Source organism: Clinocottus analis, unplaced genomic scaffold, assembly GCF_023055335.1.
Source record: "Clinocottus analis isolate CAN_PGR_092001 unplaced genomic scaffold, fCliAna1.0.p SCAF_13, whole genome shotgun sequence".
Classification (NCBI taxonomy): Eukaryota; Metazoa; Chordata; class Actinopteri; order Perciformes; family Cottidae; genus Clinocottus; species Clinocottus analis.
This window is the reverse complement of record NW_027175854.1, coordinates 5,013,616-5,032,362: the sequence shown is the minus strand read 5'-3', so window position 1 is coordinate 5,032,362 and position 18,747 is coordinate 5,013,616. Positions and strand designations below refer to the sequence as shown.

Here is an 18,747-nt window from a genome sequence, read left to right as displayed (position 1 = left end):
TTATATTGATTAATTTATTTTCTTCTAATGTTACCTTGGTATGTGTTTGCATCATAGACTGTACACCTGTATTGCCGACACTCCCTCCTTCTATTGCCTTAGATTTTATATAAGTAAAAAAAAATACACACAGTATTTGCAAAACCTGGTAGTTTCATTTTTGCTTTTGGATTCAGACGAAAAGGAAAAAAGGGTACTTCTGTATTTTTTTTAATTTTTTTAACTAAACTGTAAAACAATATAAACGTACACGGACCGTCCTGGAGGGTAATGGCTTCTGGAGATGAAGTGGGTATATTGTTGCGTTACAGAGAGTAGGCACAGTTTCCCCAACCTCCACTTAAGTACAGTAGAGACGTGACGGAGCAGGTAGCTATGTATCAGTGAGGAGGAGTTTATGGGGAAATAAACGTATCCGTGATTCAACTTCCTCCATATAATAAAGGGCGTTGCCAATTTCCAACTTCTCTGAAAGGTGTGGCGATCTCGGGGCACTGTAAAATTACTCCTCTGACATCCATCTAGTCCCCTTACTGAGGTAAGAATACTGTTTTTATACTTTGCTTATCGAGAAAATGGCATTTCAGATTGTAGCGGTCGACATTACAATGTTGTGGTTTTCATTTTGTGCAGTTCTAGTCACGTACACGCGTCCACACGAGTATGAAGGCTTGGTCGACCATAAACTGTCACGTTCACGTAGTTAATACGGATTCATACGACTACATTTAGAAGAATAGTTTAGTGGGTTTGTTTATTTTACCCGACGTGGATGGCAAACGTGCAGGCAGTGAAAGTCAGAGGATGAGAGTGAATCCGAAGCGGAACTCTGGTGCTGAGGAAATGCATGATACTAATACTGTGCGCATTTACATCTCCCTAGTTTGAGACTTCAACCACAACAATGACTGACTGGGTGAGTAGTTGTATTTATATTGCATTGTAGGCCTTTAACAGCAAATACAGTTGATAATGAAAGCGTATTTGTTGACTTGTGTTGCAGGGCGACTTGGACCTGCTCTTAGACTCCCCCTCCTCATTTACTGTGACAGTAAGTTAAACACATTCTTACCTTTTTAGATCCTAAGAGGATGATTACATCATCGCTTGAATGGATAGTGACAAATCATTTAAGAAAGCTTAGAGTATTTAATAGCAAACCACAAACAATGCATACACTTGCAGATAGCGACGTTTTACATTTTCCAACATGCTTTCCTGTGTTCTTCAGTCCAGTGCAAGAGGAACCGTGAAGGACAAGGCAAACTTCAAAGTGGAAGAAGATGTGTCTGCACTAAGGAAAGCCATAGAGGGCATTGGTAAGTTAATGAGTCACCACTATCAGTCCTCTGCTATATCAGACCAACATGCGCCACCAGCAGATAGTGGAACATGTTTTATATACATGTTTGCTTAGTGCAGTGTCAGTGATAAACCCGTTTTGTGTCTCTTCTCTATAGGTACGACAGAAAAGACACTAATTGAGGTGTTGACCCAAAGAAGTAATGCTCAGCGTCAGCTTATTGCCAAGGCCTACGAGAAAGCCACAGGCAGGGTATATACATTTCCTTTTTAAATAGCAATTCGGAGTGTGACAAAGACAGAGAAAAATGTATGGCATTAACTTTTCTCCATTAGAAATTAGCAGCTGACCTGGAGGGTGACACCCACGGAGACTTTGAGGATGTGTTGGTCGCCCTGATAACTCCTCCTGCCGTCTACGACTGTCAGGAAGTCATCAAAGCCATCAAGGTGAGACAGCGTCGGATTGACTTTCAAATGACATGAACCTGCTTCATAACAGAGTGAGTATTGGCCTGGTGGTGCGCCAGTGTTCTTAAAAAACAAACAAAATGGTTTCAACGGGAGCAGAGACACCAGTACTTCAAGTTTAATTTGTTTAAACAGACTTGATTTTCTTCAGATTGGTTTGGATTCATACATTTCCCTGCACTCACAATGTGATGTAAGAACCGCTGAAAAGCAATCGCATTTCACTCTGTTATCATGAACTTGTGCGTATAACATTTTGTGTGATTTGCATCAGGGAGCAGGGACCACCGAGAGTACGCTGACGGAAATCTTTGCCTCGAGATCCAACAGGCAGATCAAGGCCCTGTCTGAAGCATACCTCGCAGGTAAGTGTTTGTTGTTTACAGATTAAACAGGAACTCTGTTGTGAAACAGTTGGCAAATGTTCACGATGTGTCTAGTTTGTTGTGAAATCAGCTGTTTTGTGCTGTTTCATTCAAGAAACTGGAAAAGCGCTGATTCATGATCTGAAGTCAGAGGTATCGGGAGATTACGGCAAAGCACTGCTCATCTTGGCTGAGGTACCGTACGTTACATTAAAACAGTGGCTGCATTCCCAACTCATGAGAATCAGACCTAAGTCATTCAATTTATTGTCGCTAGACAGGTTTAAATGTTTCATCCCATCTTCAAAAAATATAACAAAAAGTCAACCTACACCATGAGAAAAAAAATCTGAATTGTGGAGAAATAAAAAGTAATCAGAATGGATTACTTCTACATCGTACAAACGTCATGTTTTTTCTGGTTCTCATCACAGGGCAAGAGAGATGAAAGCACCAATGTGGATTCTGCCAAAGCTAAAGCAGATGCTAAGGTATATTCACTACTTGGGAAAACACTACAGAGTAGTTATTTTCTCTGGCAAACTTCTGTTATTTTGACATTGCAAATTCATAAAGCCTGAAGGCACCACAATTGCCATTTTTTTCTATACTCAACCTGAAATTAACACTTTAGATGATACGATGCACTTTGTCTTAACCATCGACACGTGTGGCCTAAAGCTATGTATTTCCACTCTGCCCCTTTTTTCCTCCAAGGCCTTGTATGAAGCAGGGGAGAAGAAGTGGGGAACTGACGAGGGGAAGTTTATTGACATCTTGTGCCACAGGAGTATTCCCCAACTGCGCCAGAGTGAGTTCACCCCTTACATGTTTGTTCTGTCGATGCTAATGAAATAAAAACAAACACATGTGCAGCCATGTTAGCGGCTCTGAGGTGGTAAAATGGTGGCTTGAGCTAAATGCTAACTTTAGCCTGCTTACAAAGAAATGTTTGCCTCCATCTGATCTTCAACAGTTGTATTGTTGTGTTTCTGCAGCTCTGGTAGAGTACAAGACTATTAGTAAGAAGACTCTACAGGAGAGCATTGAGAGTGAGATGTCTGGAAACATGGAGAGTCTACTGGTGGCTGTTGGTGAGAATAATGCATTATACTGGCTGCCTATTTATAATACATTATCATTTATAATGCATCATACTGTCTGTGTAGTTATGACCCTCGTCGACTAGATCCATTTAACATACAACTTCTTAACCTGGTTTGTTTTTTTGCCTAGTTAAGTGCGTGAAGACTGTACCCGCATACCTGGCTGAGAGGCTTTTCAAGAGCATGAAGGTAAACTGTCTATGTGTATCATAAGGGCCATTTATACCACAAAGCCATAAGCTCCCAAAACAAAGGCCACATATTGTTTGGTTGCATCCTGTTTTTAGCCACAGCAGACATTTGTGTTTGTCTCCAGTGGAGGGGAAAGGAATGCTAAGCCACTGTTTTATTGTGGCCTCTTTGACTAAATGTGCACCACTGGTTGAAATGTGTCAGACTCGAAAGCAGGAGGACCAAAAAACATGTGACAGCACAGGCATAGAAGCAGCAGGATAATGCAGAAACACACATGGTCCAATTTGTGCCTTTTGCTTCTTTCCCAAATGTTCCTTTGTCCAGGGTGCGGGGACCACAGAGTCCACTCTGACCAGGATACTAGTCAGTCGCTCAGAGATAGACCTGCTGGACATCAGAGCAGAGTATAAGAAGCTGTTTGGATCGTCCCTTTACTCCCAGTTAGAGGTCAGTGCACACGCCCAGAGACATGAAATTACATATGCACCTCAACAAATGTTAAATGTTATGGCATCTTGTTCTGAGAAAGTTGGACAATCTTTTTGTTGGGTTGTTATCAGAAGATACATCTGCTTAAAACAATTCTGTTTTTACTTCCTCTTTGTTTGTATAGTCTGAAGTGTCAAGCAGTTATGGCGACACCCTCAAGCGTCTATGTGGCCAAGACTAACTGTTTCCAACTCCAGTGACGACGTGGTGGGAAGAATGGCAGCAAAAGAGGACGACCAGTCACTTTCTGATGCCAAATTGATACATTTGACCTACCCTTAGCTGGAACTAACCTTCTAGAAATGCTTTTGAATGTAATTCCAGTAATGTTCAACCAGACAGTGCTGTGCAGACTGATTATTAACACACAGATTTAAGAAGTGAAGATGCTGTTGAATGTCTTTTTGAATTTATAAAAAATGGTTTGTATTCCACGGGACTAATACCCGTCAACTCCATTTATCCTCTATTATATCAAAACACAAATAATGTAACAATGTCATAACTTTCACATTAAAAAGATACTGTATTCTATCATTTGATGTTAGTGAACTAAGACAAGACATGTTTATTAAAAAAGATATGTATTTTATTTCAGGGTTTTGTTTATGTTGCTATAACCGACTCCTACACCGGTCATCAGGACCTTGTCCCCTCCTTTCCTTTCGTCTTCTGAAGGCTTCTGAACATCGATCTTGAACATGATCTGGAAGAAATCTTTAATGTGTCTGAGGAACTCGATTCTGTAGAGACAGTGGGGAGAGAAGGGGAAGAAAGACAAATGGGAGATAGAATTTCAGTTTCATGAAGGGAGAGGCGTTCACCTCAAATTGGAGGAAATATAGTCCAACTGTCAACACATATTACACAGTGGGAGTTACAACACTGTGTGCTCGGTCTACTCCATGCTGTGTGCTTCAAATGACGTAGGTTACCGTCAAAGGGCATGAGTCTGTTCTTATCTCATGAACCTTACCATCAATTCTTAAAACTAGTGTATGAAATGTCAAAGATTCCAATTTCTAGGAACAAAAACATGTAAATTGGATTTCATTGGTCTTCAGAAAAATCTGCATTACCAGAGTAATGAGGAGCGCATTGTGATGGCACTGCCAATCTTCAGTTATCATAGTACTGTACTTGAGACGGACACAGCACCGGTACCATGATAACTGAAAATGGACAGTTCATAGTTCTCTCCACATTCGTGATGATAGAGACGTCTGAACTCCACTTTGTATTCAGTTGCTTTTCCATTCATTTACATAAAACAGTCAAAATGTATTATGAATATTATTTCATCATGCATTCAACAAGCACACATTCCACACTAGCCCAACTATGCACAGCTGGCCTTGTCCCATGATGATACAGGCATGCAAAAGCACAACAACAATTTGCGGGAGAAAAAAAAAAAAAAAAGCAATCCAAAGTCCATTGAATGTAACAGAGTCTTGTTATTCTTCTGCCTGTTAGACAATGAATACAAAAAATATTTCTTCATCACAAACAAATTCTGGTCTATGAACTTGCATTTGCTCCCTGCGTTCTCTTACCTTTGAACAAGAAGAAGACTTTCTGAGCTGCACTCATTGCAAGAGCCCAGTGTGTGTTTGCAGTCAGAAACAACTTCTGGGATCATGGGACATTTAATTTAAGAGCAACTTAGTAATAACCTTTAGAAAATTGTGTTATTTTTCAGGGAAAATCCATGAAAACAAACAATGAGTCAATGAAGAATGTATTTTTTTTCCTCTGTTAATTTGTCCAGCATTTCTTACTCTACAGCGGGACGAGAACTTGGGAATCGTCACTTGCCAAGATTGGACGAGCAGAAGAATAACAAAGCGCATCTGTGTAGTAACTTATAAAAAAAAGCCAATGCTCTGTGTCTATTAAGGAGTGAGGATGACTTACGTGTATGGGGAGAGGGGTCCGAGCAGAACCTTCGAGACGTCCTGTTGGCCGAGGGTCATCAAGAGCAGCGTCAGGCTTTGATTGGATGAATCCACGTAGCCACCCTAAAACAGAGAAAGAGAGAGGAGGGGCGATTCGTTTCAACAACAAAAACACAGAAATGTACGCCATGGCGGTGGAGATGTTTGAAAAGGACTCGGCGACCCCATGACAGGGAATTGATCATCTCAGGTCCAACACTGATAGCCATCTACACTTGCATAACAAAGTAAGATTTTGTTTGTAGGCCAGATGTTTTTGTGACAAATTCCAGATGATAAATGTCTGAAAAACAAATATTAAACTTTGTATAGCATATGTATTCTAACAGTTTTATTGTGTTTTTAGTACCGTAATAATTTAATCTTTGGAAGTAGTTTGTTAAAAAAACTTTTCTTATTTTTCTTTAATAATGCTGCTTTTTCCTGCCTCCTAACCTTCTACTCTTCTAGCCCCCTCCCCATTCCACATCCAAGACATTTTAGAGGACAGAGGATCCACTCTCTGGAGACAAGTGATCACGTCGTTGTAATTACTTGACAGCAGCTCTGTGCTCTTCCCCAGCCTGTATGAAGAGGCTAGCAGACAACCCAGGGAGCAGTTTATAAACCCAAATCAACATTAAACTACCCGCCCCGTCTGTGAATGCCATCAGTTATACTAAACAAAATGAGCTTAATAATTACCTTTTTGTGCTGTTCTGAGCTACAGAAATTACTTATATTTCCCCTAAAATTTCTGATTTCCCACTTTTTGTTCAGTATATCCTTTTCAATAAGCAGCTTCATTTCAGTAAAGTATGAGAAATAAAACACATTAACACCATTTGACAAAGTCGGTTCCTTGGAGACAAAACACCAGACAGACAGTCTCCCAAGAGGCCAGCCGCCACCAACGGGCCCTCATGGAAAAGTCCCTTGAATCCTTCAAGCAACTGGCAACCCCCTATCAAACTATCAATCAGGGGAAAAAACGATTGTGCAAACAAACGTAAGCATTATTATAATTAATATAACCTGTAAAACCCAATGAAATCAAACTGAGTGCATGTCAACAGGGTGAAAAAAATAATTAAGGAGATATAAACATTTTGTATTGTTAGTTTAACGAACACCAGCTTTTACATTAGTAGAAAAAACACATCCTGAGATGTTCTGAGTATATTGAGATTAGATTACATGAGAAAATTCAACACAAGCATACACGCAGCCAAGTTATTAAACTCTTAAAAGATCACTTATCAAAAACTAACTTCATATCAAAAACTCAACAAAAAAAATGGAACCACTTACATCCGCTCCTGTGTTGATGTTGCTTCCAAAAACAAAATGTCCATCGCGTAGCTTTGGTTTACTACAAGAAGACGGTACTGATTAACCATTAAACAAACAAGACGCACGATACAGAGGGCACATGCCCTTTAATGTGAATCCAGCTAATCTCCTTTACTTGCTCAGTTTTCAAAAATTAACTATTCCAGCACAAGACTCACACTCCCATTTTAACTCTTCTCAGCTCCTGAAATCACCTTGTCCTCCGGCTGCAATTAGGGTATTAAAAGCAGTTATTCAAATGCTGTGCAGTAACTGAACAGCTAAATCTACCTTGTCTATCAGCTGTAAAAACTTTAAAAAAATAAAAAAAAACTAACAAAATTCTTTCAGTCCACCAACCTCTGCAGCTGTTCGAGAGAAATGTTAGCTACCCACTCTGTTAAGTGCTAAGCGGATGCGTCCAACAAGTACGCTGACCAGCTAACTGGACTCACATGGCTCCTAAGAGAGGGGGCTGAGAGGAAGCGCCATGTGGAGGCACACTGAAGTCCCACAATCACTGGATCTAATTGTACAAATTTCGAGGTGGACAGCTCTTCCCCCCACCATGTCAAATAGTTTTTTGCATGTATACATTTTTACTCGTAGTCAAGTTAGTTAGGCTTACAGCCAGCAAGAGGAACAAGTGTGCCTTGTAGTGTTTGCCCATGGCACACTTGAGGAAACATAACCATAAATCACCTGTCAAGGAACCCTCATTTATCAAGTTTGTTCGGACAATCACTCTTCAGCTGACGCGCCCCTTCACTGCTGAAACAATTACTGACCTTTGACCTCTGAACAGACATATGTGACTTCACAAAAGTCTGTTTCAAGTTCGTATCAGCATTTTTCTCAACAGACACTTTCATTCTTTTTGTAATGATACTGTTAACGCGTGGGTTGTCGTCGACTAGGAGCTGGCCTGTTCTGGCTCAGCACACAATGTGAAACATTATGAAAATGTGGCTTGTAACCAAAGTGTCACTGGGAACAATAAATCAGAAGTTGCAAGTCCTGACAGGACAGGATACCTCTTCTCAAGCAAAGCTACCTTTTCCAACATTTATTAAACAGGATTTATTAAACTGGCTATAGCCTGGAAAAAATGGAAGTGAGAAAATGCATGACCACAACAATTGATTTGAATGGAAATGCTATTTAGTTGTTGTAGTTTTGCCCATTAAACTGTTTTTCAGTTGAATTCCAGTCTGTGGTCATTACCGGAGAATGCGGGTAAACAAGGGCAGTGAGTGTCAGTATTGCATACTCAGACTCTAATATATCCTGACTGTCTATGGCAGGTATTCCCCCAAGAATTTTGATTTGTCCGGGGACAAGCTGGAAATGAGAGACAACAGACGAAGTTTCACTAGGAAACCTGTTTACCACATGAAGTAGCTGCTCAGCGTTTGAAGAAAATATATAATTTCAAAAGTATCCAATAATAAATTAGCATTGGATGTAATCTGTACAGACTTGTTGGAGATGAATATGACCAGGTTACATGTCGGCTACAATTATACAAATAAAACAGGACAGGCACAATATTTTGAATGGCATTTGTGTAGATCGGTTAGGTGAAGAAAGAGCCGTCGGTTGGGTGAAGTTTCAAAGCAACAGACACAAACACACACACTATGAACAAAAATGTCACAAAAAGTGCAACTCTTAAAAGTTGGGTCTGTTTTGAAGCAGGCTTGTATGAGTTACTTATCCATAGTTGGTTACCTGCAGGAGATGGCGGATAGTAGATAGTTCACATCCAACTGCAAGTTACTTTCCTCCCAGACAACAATAAATCAGATCCCAGCCAAAAAGCACTAACATGATAAATGTGTGTGTAAAAGGACCGTACTTTTTTTTTTCAGGACTTACCCGATGCACCTCCTCCAAAAGCAGTTTGGCACAGCTCCTGCCGAGGTCCTCTGGTAGCATGGGGTCTCCCTGCCCCTGAGGCGTGGACGACATCTCAGCACTGAGGAAGGAGCCATTCAGCGTCTCGGCTACCAGGGTGAGACCGAAACCTGGAGACCTGAAGTAACCCAACATTAATTACTTTGTGTCCATCTCCAAATATGCTGGAATAATTGGCACATTGCTAATGCTGCAAGAGTGTTGTTCCCGGGCTATGTTTACATATAACCAGTATGCTACAATACGAGTGTGTCTCGTCAGTATGAATTTTACTTAATGATGGTGTGAGGACTGAAAAGTCATGAATAAAGAGAGTACAACTTCAACAGATATTTTTTTAGCAACAAGTGACGGCGCTTTTGAAAAATGTATATTGAGATACTCACTTGCCAGAGTTGGCTCCTTTCATGTGGTCGGTGTAGATGTAGATGTCTGGAATGAACTGGTTGAGGACGGCCCTGGTGGAATCCACTATCCTGTTGGCCATCTGAGGAGAAACTCGAACTGAATATCTGGGTTCAGAAGGTCAAGGCTTAAAGCTGGAAGGAGCACAAACTTGAGAAACCACAAAGTTTCTGACATTCATGACGGGATAGGTACTAGAAAGTGATTGTCAATTAGTCAACAGCAACCTATTCAGCAACTCAAATGTGGTGATTTGCTTTGACATCTTTGGCTTTTTGACAAAACATCTGAAGCCATCTAATTGGGTTTAAGGATATTATGAGGAGGAAAAAATTGTTATTTCCCACAATATCCTTGTTTATAAACATGAATAATCGGTAGATAAGACAACGAAATACAACAGTACTGAAAAGGCTGGTAATTGACAGTTTGTATCACATCAGTCATGAGTGCAGGTGAAGGATACGCCACTCCTCTGATCCTCTTAATCTTTCCTGGGTCAGTCAACTGCACTGGCCTGATGGTCCTGCGGACAGGACATGAGAAAAATACTTCTCCTCCCCCACCAGGTGCCATACCCCTCTTTACCACCTGAGGGAGCAGCAACGGAGAGAGAGAGAAAGAGAGAGAGAAGAGAAGGATTGTCTAAAGTTACAGCACGACATTTTAATGTATAACATGACACCATGCTCATCAACAGACCACCATTATGTCCTCACCTTGATATCAAAGCCCTCTCCATCAATGCCAAACTTCTTCATCAGAGGGAGGGCTGTGGCCTTAAGCATGTCTACCTGCAAAAGAGTTAACATCCTCAAAACATGCTTCAGCTCCGCCAAGTGTTCACAAGCTCACAATCTGAGTCTAAATCGAATTCAGAAAGTGCAAAATGACCACGTAAAAAATACATAAAAATAGTTATAAGGAAATCAGGTTCATGCATGTGTCCTCACCGTCGGGTCGATGGGGTCGTTGGTGACTCCCCTCAGTGTGGCTTTTAAGGAGGTCTTCATGAATGGAGCCAGCATGAGCAGGGCCTCAAGATAGTAGCCAACTGAGCGCTGCATGTTACAGTCATGTTCTACAGAGCCACCATGCAACAAGCCGGGCTGGTAGAATAACACAGTACCTTGTGAAGACAGACACAGGGACAGAGAGTGAGTCCATAACGTAGTAGGTGGTACTTTACAGATTTAATGGAGCTGAACGCCACATGCAAAGAGTTCAAAATACATGTAAAATAATAACAGAAATACTGAAAACACGAAATAACTTCCTCTAAAATCCTAAAAAGCTTAACAGTCCTCTGGCAGTAAACGGTATTGTCCTAATGATAACACTTACCTGTTTGGTTAATCTCTATTTTGCAGCCATTGGTCACTTTTTCTAACAGTCTTATGAAACTGGCCTCAAAATCTGGAAAAGACACAGCAGAAAGGTATCCACTTAGTCAAATCAAACATCTCCCACCAGCTTAATCCGAGGACGAAAGACATGTTTTCTTCCATTAAAGCCAAGACTACAAAAAAATTGAAATACTAACAAGTTTGTTAGAGCAAACTAATGCGTAGATTTATACATGTTGCATTCAGTATTTAAACCATGTGGACGTACACAAGTGACTTAAGTATTGTGGGAACTTCTGATGACCCTCCCTCACATGTGTTACGAGTCACTCTTCATGAGACACACCTCTGCACACACTGGTTCAATGCTCTTGACAAACAAAACAATGTGTTTTTTTTTACAGTGTGATAAGATATAATGGATCTCACATCTACACTACTGTCCCATGACTCTTCCCCACATCTGACGCCCAGTGATCAAACACACTCCCAACTGCGTACGCGCTAGCACGTTAGCCGCCGAGCTAACTGCGACGCCACATGCAGAGTGAAGCTGCAACTCACCGCGGAGCCCCGGGTTGTCGTCTTTGGACCGTATGTTTGAGATTTTAACACGCTTCCCGCTGAGTGTGGATAAAACTAGCCTCTGTCTGAAGAAATTGCAGCCGTCGTAGGCGAGACCCTGGCTTGCCATGTTATTGTTTCTGCCTGGCGTCAGTGGAAATCCACGTGTGTTTATCCAGGAAGAAGTTGGTGGGAGGTGAAAATACGGAAAGGCAGGAGGGACAAAAATGCGTTTTTTAAGGGTACGTCGCTGCTTTCGGCCACTATATGGCGCCAGTCAACCATTCATTAAAACACGGTGGGCGTGGCGTGGCGAAAGCTTTGGCTCTTAAAGGCACATAACGTGATCGAACATGTAAACAGGTTGGTTACCACTGTAATGTGCAAGGATTATCTCTATCCTTTGTTTTTTTTGTAATGCAAAACTGTAAACAAATGAAAGTAATGCTTTGAATAAACGAACACACAACGATTCAATCTCGCTCAAAAACCTCCTCTCTTTTTGTTTTAGAGGGTGAAAAGAGCGAGCAGACTGGTTGTTATTCAACCCAGCTCGTCTGCCAATCTGCAGGTCTGTCCGCTGAGGGGATCAAGGATCTGCAGGGATTAATCGCCGCTACCTCCACAACAATCTTTCCCCTTCGGTATATTAATTAGATAACATTAGGTTACATAACCGTGCTACAGCTCAGACCTGGGATGAATACGTTACATCTTCAGCACACTCTAAACGGTGACATTGGTGAGGAAGTGTGTCAACACGCCTGATAGGGAAGCTCTTTAGGTTGTGCGGGCACAGACAAGGATACAGCTCTCGTTTGCTTCCTCCTCCTCTTCCTTGTAATGTTGTAAGGAAATAAAAGTCGAGACTGCGAAAGACGCGCCCACTTTTGGTTGCGCACAGTCGTCTCTGGTCTAGTCCAGACAGAGCATCCAGAGAGGTTTCATGGGAAGGACACGGACACGGACACGGCTATCCTGTTGCTAAATATTCACTTTGAACAAATACTCGTCCAGAGATGGTTCTTCAGCGGATTTTCCGTGCCGTCATCATGGGACCTCCGGGGTCGGGCAAAGGAACAGTGTCTGCGCGCATAACCAAAACTTTTGGACTGCAACACATTTCTAGTGGGGACATTTTGAGAGCCAACATCAATGCCCAAACCGGTAAGATACTGTCCCGTCTGAATCAGTGTCGATGTGGTTTTAAACACAATGCTGCAACTTTAGATGTTTAACGCACATACCTTTCAGAAATGTTATTCAACATCCTTATTTTTGGATGCACTGCTTATTTACACAATTTATTATCATGCTGAAAACCAAATATAAGCATCTTATTACTGCTCATTTCCCAGTTTGATTTATTGTCTTGAATCTGAGCATCTGTGTTCTCATGATCCAAGGTCAAACTGACTTGCAGTTTTATACAGGATGTTGTTTTTCTGTATATACTGGAAACACTTTACCCAGCTCAGCAAGAAGGCCCACAGCTCCTCAATATCACCTTGGTGGAAGATATAGAGAGGTGCAAAGATAAGGCAGGTTGCACCTTTGTTCCTTGAGAGGAGGGACTACAGAAGAAGAGGTGTGTTTTTACAGCTGAGGATCGAAGCAGAAAGGCAAGGTTACAGTGGGGTTAGGAGTCTCTGCTTTCCCCAAGTTCACGTCCCGTTAAACTGTTGTACACATTCCAGCTCCTCAGTTTGTAATGTTCAGCTGAGCGGCTCCACTGCAGCAGCTGACAGTCAAAGCAATTTGTTGAATTCATTTCCTCAGTTCAAATCTTTCAAAACTATCCTTAGAACTGAACCGGTGACCTTCCACTTCCAGAAGGCACCCGACTAACCTCCTCACAACTCAAACTGAACCTCAGAAATGCCCGTTTGGGTGTGTGCACTGCAAATGAACACTATCACGTTTGAAACTGACTGATACATTATCAGGACTAGACTTCTCCTAACTTTGCCAATACATGTCTTTAGGAACTAGTTGCCACGCAACAATGCCTTTGCTTTCTAAACACCTAGTTCTGGGTTCAGTGTGTCGGCCTCGAGCGTACTGGTGTGCTGTCTTCATTTATCATATTTGCTAAACAAACAAAGGAAACAGTAACTCATTCAGTAGTCTGTGTTTGTCACACACACACACACACACACACACACACACACACACACACACACACACACACACACAACACAGAATAACAGTCATTGCTGTACTAATTTATTTCCTTGTTGCATTCTAGTTATATGTTGCATGTGAGTTCTGTTTTACCCATTGATCTTTATTATGGTTTCATCACAGCAGTATTTTAGCACATTGAGGTCATTTCTGCAAAGTTGCAAGAAATTCATTTCTTGAACCTCTAATATCTGTTATCCTGCAAAATGTTCCATTAAGTAGCTTTAGAGCAGACACAATGTTTTCTTGTGCAGCTTGATTGGATGATGTTTATAGTAAGACCTTCAAATCCAAAAGGTCAACATTGTCTTGTCAGCAAGAGGGACAGTTCATATTTAATACTTTGGTGTAAGTAGCAATACTGTTAGAAAAAAGACAACGAGTTTTGTAACTGACAGCATCTCCTCTCTCTCTTTGTCTCTGTTTTCCTGTGTGTGTTTCAGAGCTCGGCCTGTTGATGAAGTCCTCTATTGATCAGGGTCAGCTGGTACCCGATGACGTAATGTCTCGTCTTATCATGAAGGACCTAAGAGCGATGGATCAGAGCAGCTGGCTGATTGATGGTAGGATTGATCTGATCCACTGGGCTTTATTGATGAACCCAACTGCATGATGTAATCATTTTGGTATAGTTGTTTATCACCTTCTTTCTTCCTTGTAACTTTTGCCTTGCTTTATTCTGCCCATCTCTACCAGGTTTCCCTCGTACCGTATCCCAGTCAGAAGCTCTGGATAACGCCTACAGTGTGGACACAGTCATAAACCTCAATGTACCTTTCCAGACCATCAAACAGAGGCTCACCTCACGCTGGACTCACCTTCCCAGTGGCAGAGTCTACAACGTAGATTTCAACCCTCCTAAAGTCTCTGTAAGTACATCCCCTCTCAGCTATTACTCCCTTTAACTATACATACCATAAATGCAGAGTTAAGGTTTATAAAGTACTCCGCTTGTTTGTATAACTGCTGGATGTTTCATAACTGACGTTGCCTGTGGTCACATGTTCTCACTGTGGCAGTGCTTTGTAGCACGTTCCTGCTAGATTAATTGCACCGTCTGGAGGAGTTAATCATTGGCTTCAGTCTACTCCTCACAGTCCTGCTTGAGAGGGAGCAAAGTGAAAGAAATGGATGTAATAAGAGGAATGAAGAATGGAAAAAAAATGGCAGTGTTTCTTCGACTAGTTCTTGAAGCAGCTGTCACCTGCCCTTAAAACAGTGAACACACTTAGAGGTAATTTCATCAGGTACGTCTAGTAGCAGAGATCGGACTTAAGCACTCAGAACAACTTGAATAGTTTGAGGCATTATTACACCTCAAAGTGCTCCTCATGGCCTGTGCATGTCTGAGTAAACATAAGAAGAGAGTCTCTGCATGCTTCAAAACATAATAATATATATTATATAACATCTGCTGAAATACACACATGAGTAGACTGATACTATGAAGGTATGCAGGTGGTTACTAAAAACCTCAAGCTATTGCTATGACCCCTGTTCTGTGTGACGCGTGTTTCTATTTAGACTGGCTTGAGATAGTATGGAGATATTTGCACACTTTCCATCTCCTCTTTTGAATTAAGTCAGTTTAATACACCTGAATTTCAATCATGCTCGCGGCTCTAGAGAATGCAATTTTGATCTGTTGGTCCGTCCAACTACTACTGAATGGATTCCTGGGAAATTTAATGTGGAACATGTCCTCCAGATGGTGAAACCGACTGACTTTGGTCTCCCAACTTTTCCTCTCACACAACCAGCATGTCAAGACATGTATTTGTCTAATACTTCAGCCACAGCTGCACTTTGTGTTTGGTTTATCTTCACAAATGTTATATAAATGATACAGAAGACAGAAATCCACTTAATACGCTGAGTGTGGATTTGATCTTTCCCACAACATTGTTACATGCCACAGGTGTAAATTATTGATGATGGGTTAATTTCATTCAGCTGCTTCACTTTCAGGCTCCTGGCACGGTGCATGCTGGCTCACTGGCATGAGTCGCTGGGACGCTTGAATAGCGGAGAGCCGTCGTTAATGTTATTAGTAACACCTGTGCTGTTCCCCACAAGGGGAAATGGCTGCTGTGAATCAGGCCTGTGGGTTTGGCCAGCATGTGGCTATAAAAGATATGATGTGGTACTGTTTGTTCGAGGTTGTTATCTAATGACCAACTGCTATTCTGGGTTACGTTTGTCAACGTGTATTCAACGGTAACGCAGAGATGATGGCTGACACTGGGTTGAAATGTTGTTCACGCAGAGCAACCCATTAAATGACGTTATTTAGCGTCGCAACTATCGGCATTGTGTCTCCTTTTTGGACAACTTTGAAAGCAAAGAGGACTTCTATGTGTCTTGAGTGATGTTTACATTGTAGTGCCTGAACTGTGTCTGTGCTGCACAATTCCTTCAGTTGTGGACTAGTTTCATAGCTAGAGGTTATGGGGCCTTAAGCCTTTCGCAAGCAATTCTGGCTCAGCTGGTTTGTCACTTTTTTTTTTTTTTTTTTTTTTTTTCCCTGGCAAAAAATGTATGATATATTTCCTCTTATTTACAGCGCCCATCCATTTGAGGCTTGAAAAAAAGTGCATTTAAAAAGTAGAGCATGTTACAGCATGCGGTACAGTTGTAGTATTTAACTAATTAAGTCAGCATAAACAGGAGTTTGTGTGTCCTTTCAGGGTTTCGATGATGTGACGGGGGAGCCGCTGGTCCAGAGGGACGATGACACACCAGACACGGTCATGCGAAGACTGAAGGCCTATCAAACCCAGACGGAGCCCGTCTTGGAGTACTACAGGTAGTACAGATTATTCAAAATGTACATCCACCTATTTCCGTCTGTGTCAATTACGTTCAGACATTGCTTGTTACAGTAACCTATTTTACAGCCCAACACATAACCTAGTTCGTTTGATATCTCACTGAAGTGTACTCCTCATGAAGTAAAAGATAATGCCACTGACTGAACCTTGACCCTCTGGCCTTATCCTTCTACACAGTCCTCCTATTTACTTGCTTGATTGAAAAATTGCTAAATAACCAAGAGGACAAGTTAATAAGTGCAAACACCCATTTTCTTCTAGTTGAATGACTATACAAAGATTCATTAAAATATATTTTTCTATCTTGACAGTTTACCAGAATCAATAACCCAAGCAAAGAAAGAATAAAACAAAAAGTACAAATACGAGACTTGCAAGGATTCCGACCCAGTTTGTACATAATGCATCATCATTTCTATTTCTGGTCTAATTAGGCAGGAAAACATATTAGTCTGTGTTTGTTCTAACCACAGGGATGCTTCGCTAGTGTCCCACTTATTTTGACCCACAGCGTGTGTGAGACCGTTCATCATTTGAAGACGTACAGGCACAGACTGGGAATAGAAATGAATGAGTGTTCACTTAATAGGATAAAAAATAAATTTGTTTGAACTTGTTTATTTGCTGTACAAAATATCTTGCGTCGTGTTCAGTCTTCTGCACATTAAAAACTATGAATGGATTGTGTACATGAGTCTAGTTGCTGTGTAATATTGAAATGGGAGTTCATGTAGTAAAATCCGATTTTTATTTTTTTTAAATTTTTCTTTGTCCTTCCAGGAGCAAAGGCGTACTGGAGACCTTCTCTGGGACAGAAACCAACAAGATCTGGCCGCACGTCGAGGCTTTCCTCCTCCGGAAACTCTCCCCCGCCAAGCAGAACGTTGCATAGACAGCCTGAACAGACGCCGACGAGAAGGGTTAACGTTTACTTCCAGAAACCACTCTGTCCAATCAGCTGCCGCTTCCTGTGAAACAAGAGCACCACCTGTGTAATAATATATTCCTAATGTTCTTAAGGAGGACCAAGCTCGTTTGTCAAGAAGTGAGATTGCAGATGCTGTTGGAGAGAATGCCACCGGTGCACCGTTTCCACAGCGTTGATGAAATTAGTTTCGGGAAACTCTCCGGTGTGCATGCAGTCTTTCAAATATTAATCATTAGAATTTAAAGATAGGATCTTTATCATAATGTGCCTTAAAGCCAGAAGTCTTCACAGAATCGACTAGAAAAGTCTTTAAATGAACATTTTATTTTTTAGGTTTTGTGAATCGCAATCATGATTTATTTTCTTAGTTGATGAAAAGAGTGGGCCCAAGCAATAAGACATGTTGATCTAAATAATAGACTCTCCTGCTTCTGCGCAAAGAACTCCTTTTTGAAAGCAACATTTTTGCCTAAGCATGACAAATGTATGCAGAACTCGGGACTGTTTCTTGTGCAGTGTGTTATTAAAGGGAATTTGTGATACAAATTAATGCAAGTTCACTTTTGCACTGAAGGGTAACAAGTTAAAGACAAATAACAAATAGCTCAGTGAATGTAGTTTGTAGTTTGATGATACTTTTACTAAATGTGGACCACAGATCAAATAATTTATAAACCACATTTGTATAAAATACTCTTTATTTCTTAATCAAACCATCATTGTGTAACCGCTTCTTTTAACCACCGTAAGTCTTAATTACGTTGCCTCTGAAATATGTTTCCATTTCAACCAGGCACTCCTTGTTATGGCAAAGTCGATAAGTGTATATTGAAATTTGCCATTTAATGTGACTTGACAACAGAAAACTTGATTTAAAAACTGAATTTACCCAAAACATTTTAAACTGTAGTGTGCTATCGTATAGTTCGAGGAGATTGTAGCATTCAAAGTTTATCTGCAGTTCAGTGTGTTTGCACTCAAGTCGTCAGAATGTTTCACTGTGGAAAGCTACAGAAAAGTTGCCTTTCAAATGTACTGAAGAATGTTTCTTGAATTGTACTGTGTATTTCTTAAAACACTTGAATACAATATTTAAAAGCACACCTATTCAGACTGTCATTTGTATTTGTTATGAGTCACAATAAACTTCCGACACTAGTCACTATATGTAGTATAATTATTGTACACCAATAACACAACCGAGTAACTTTCTAGTCATAGATTTAACTAATTTTGACACATCGGTGGACTTATTTTTCTTTAACCGTCATACTCTAGACAGTTTTAAAAAAATAATGTTTTAAACAGGTGACGTGTTAAATTACTTCAATAAGGATTTATAGATGACATTTCAGGATCCTCGGTGTTAAGAGGA

General features: G+C 40.9%; 3 protein-coding genes across 4 annotated transcripts; 2 read left to right on the top strand and 1 right to left on the bottom strand.

Annotated features, from left to right (window-relative positions):
* The first annotated feature begins 291 nt into the window (after positions 1 to 291).
* Positions 292 to 4,520, top strand: anxa3b (annexin A3b). The gene is made up of 14 exons (XM_068574222.1): positions 292 to 538; positions 884 to 916; positions 1,004 to 1,051; positions 1,232 to 1,319; positions 1,461 to 1,555; positions 1,639 to 1,752; positions 2,048 to 2,138; positions 2,254 to 2,333; positions 2,573 to 2,629; positions 2,856 to 2,949; positions 3,137 to 3,232; positions 3,375 to 3,433; positions 3,764 to 3,886; positions 4,053 to 4,520. The coding sequence occupies exons 2-14, from the start codon at positions 905 to 907 to the stop codon at positions 4,107 to 4,109; spliced, it is 1,014 nt and encodes a 337-aa protein (XP_068430323.1). The 5' UTR covers positions 292 to 538; positions 884 to 904; the 3' UTR covers positions 4,110 to 4,520.
* On the bottom strand, positions 4,466 to 11,651 carry rcl1 (RNA terminal phosphate cyclase-like 1). Of its 2 annotated transcripts, XM_068574224.1 has the most exons (9): positions 11,430 to 11,651; positions 10,864 to 10,935; positions 10,473 to 10,648; positions 10,239 to 10,313; positions 9,986 to 10,110; positions 9,501 to 9,626; positions 9,076 to 9,232; positions 5,846 to 5,949; positions 4,466 to 4,671 (listed from the first exon to the last, which is right to left on the bottom strand). In XM_068574224.1, exons 1-9 carry the CDS (start codon positions 11,557 to 11,559, stop codon positions 4,518 to 4,520), a joined length of 1,119 nt encoding a protein of 372 aa, XP_068430325.1. In that variant the 5' UTR covers positions 11,560 to 11,651; the 3' UTR covers positions 4,466 to 4,517. The 2 variants fall into 2 exon arrangements, with proteins under 2 accessions (XP_068430325.1, XP_068430324.1); XM_068574223.1 differs by lacking the exons at positions 10,864 to 10,935; positions 11,430 to 11,651 and having other exon boundaries at positions 10,239 to 10,309; positions 10,473 to 10,553.
* Positions 11,652 to 11,954: 303 nt separating this feature from the next.
* ak3 (adenylate kinase 3) lies at positions 11,955 to 18,537 on the top strand. The gene is made up of 5 exons (XM_068574255.1): positions 11,955 to 12,596; positions 14,057 to 14,176; positions 14,310 to 14,482; positions 16,301 to 16,419; positions 17,225 to 18,537. Exons 1-5 carry the CDS (start codon positions 12,449 to 12,451, stop codon positions 17,334 to 17,336), a joined length of 672 nt encoding a protein of 223 aa, XP_068430356.1. The 5' UTR covers positions 11,955 to 12,448; the 3' UTR covers positions 17,337 to 18,537.
* The last annotated feature ends 210 nt before the right edge of the window (positions 18,538 to 18,747 follow it).

Bases quoted from the DNA above. Each gene is read 5' to 3' on its own strand.
- anxa3b (XM_068574222.1), top strand. The intron at 1,556-1,638 runs GTATATACATTT...TTTCTCCATTAG, and splicing joins ACGAGAAAGCCACAGGCAGG to AAATTAGCAGCTGACCTGGA. The intron at 3,434-3,763 runs GTAAACTGTCTA...TCCTTTGTCCAG, and splicing joins GGCTTTTCAAGAGCATGAAG to GGTGCGGGGACCACAGAGTC.
- rcl1 (XM_068574224.1), bottom strand. From the start codon at position 11,559: ATGGCAAGCCAGGGTCTCGCCTACGACGGCTGCAATTTCTTCAGACAG. The intron at 10,936-11,429 runs GTGAGTTGCAGC...TGTCTTTTCCAG, and splicing joins CGACAACCCGGGGCTCCGCG to ATTTTGAGGCCAGTTTCATA. The intron at 9,233-9,500 runs GTGAGTATCTCA...GGGTTACTTCAG, and splicing joins AAAGGAGCCAACTCTGGCAA to GTCTCCAGGTTTCGGTCTCA.
- ak3 (XM_068574255.1), top strand. From the start codon at position 12,449: ATGGTTCTTCAGCGGATTTTCCGTGCCGTCATCATGGGACCTCCGGGG. The intron at 12,597-14,056 runs GTAAGATACTGT...TGTGTGTTTCAG, and splicing joins CAACATCAATGCCCAAACCG to AGCTCGGCCTGTTGATGAAG. The intron at 14,483-16,300 runs GTAAGTACATCC...GTGTCCTTTCAG, and splicing joins TCAACCCTCCTAAAGTCTCT to GGTTTCGATGATGTGACGGG.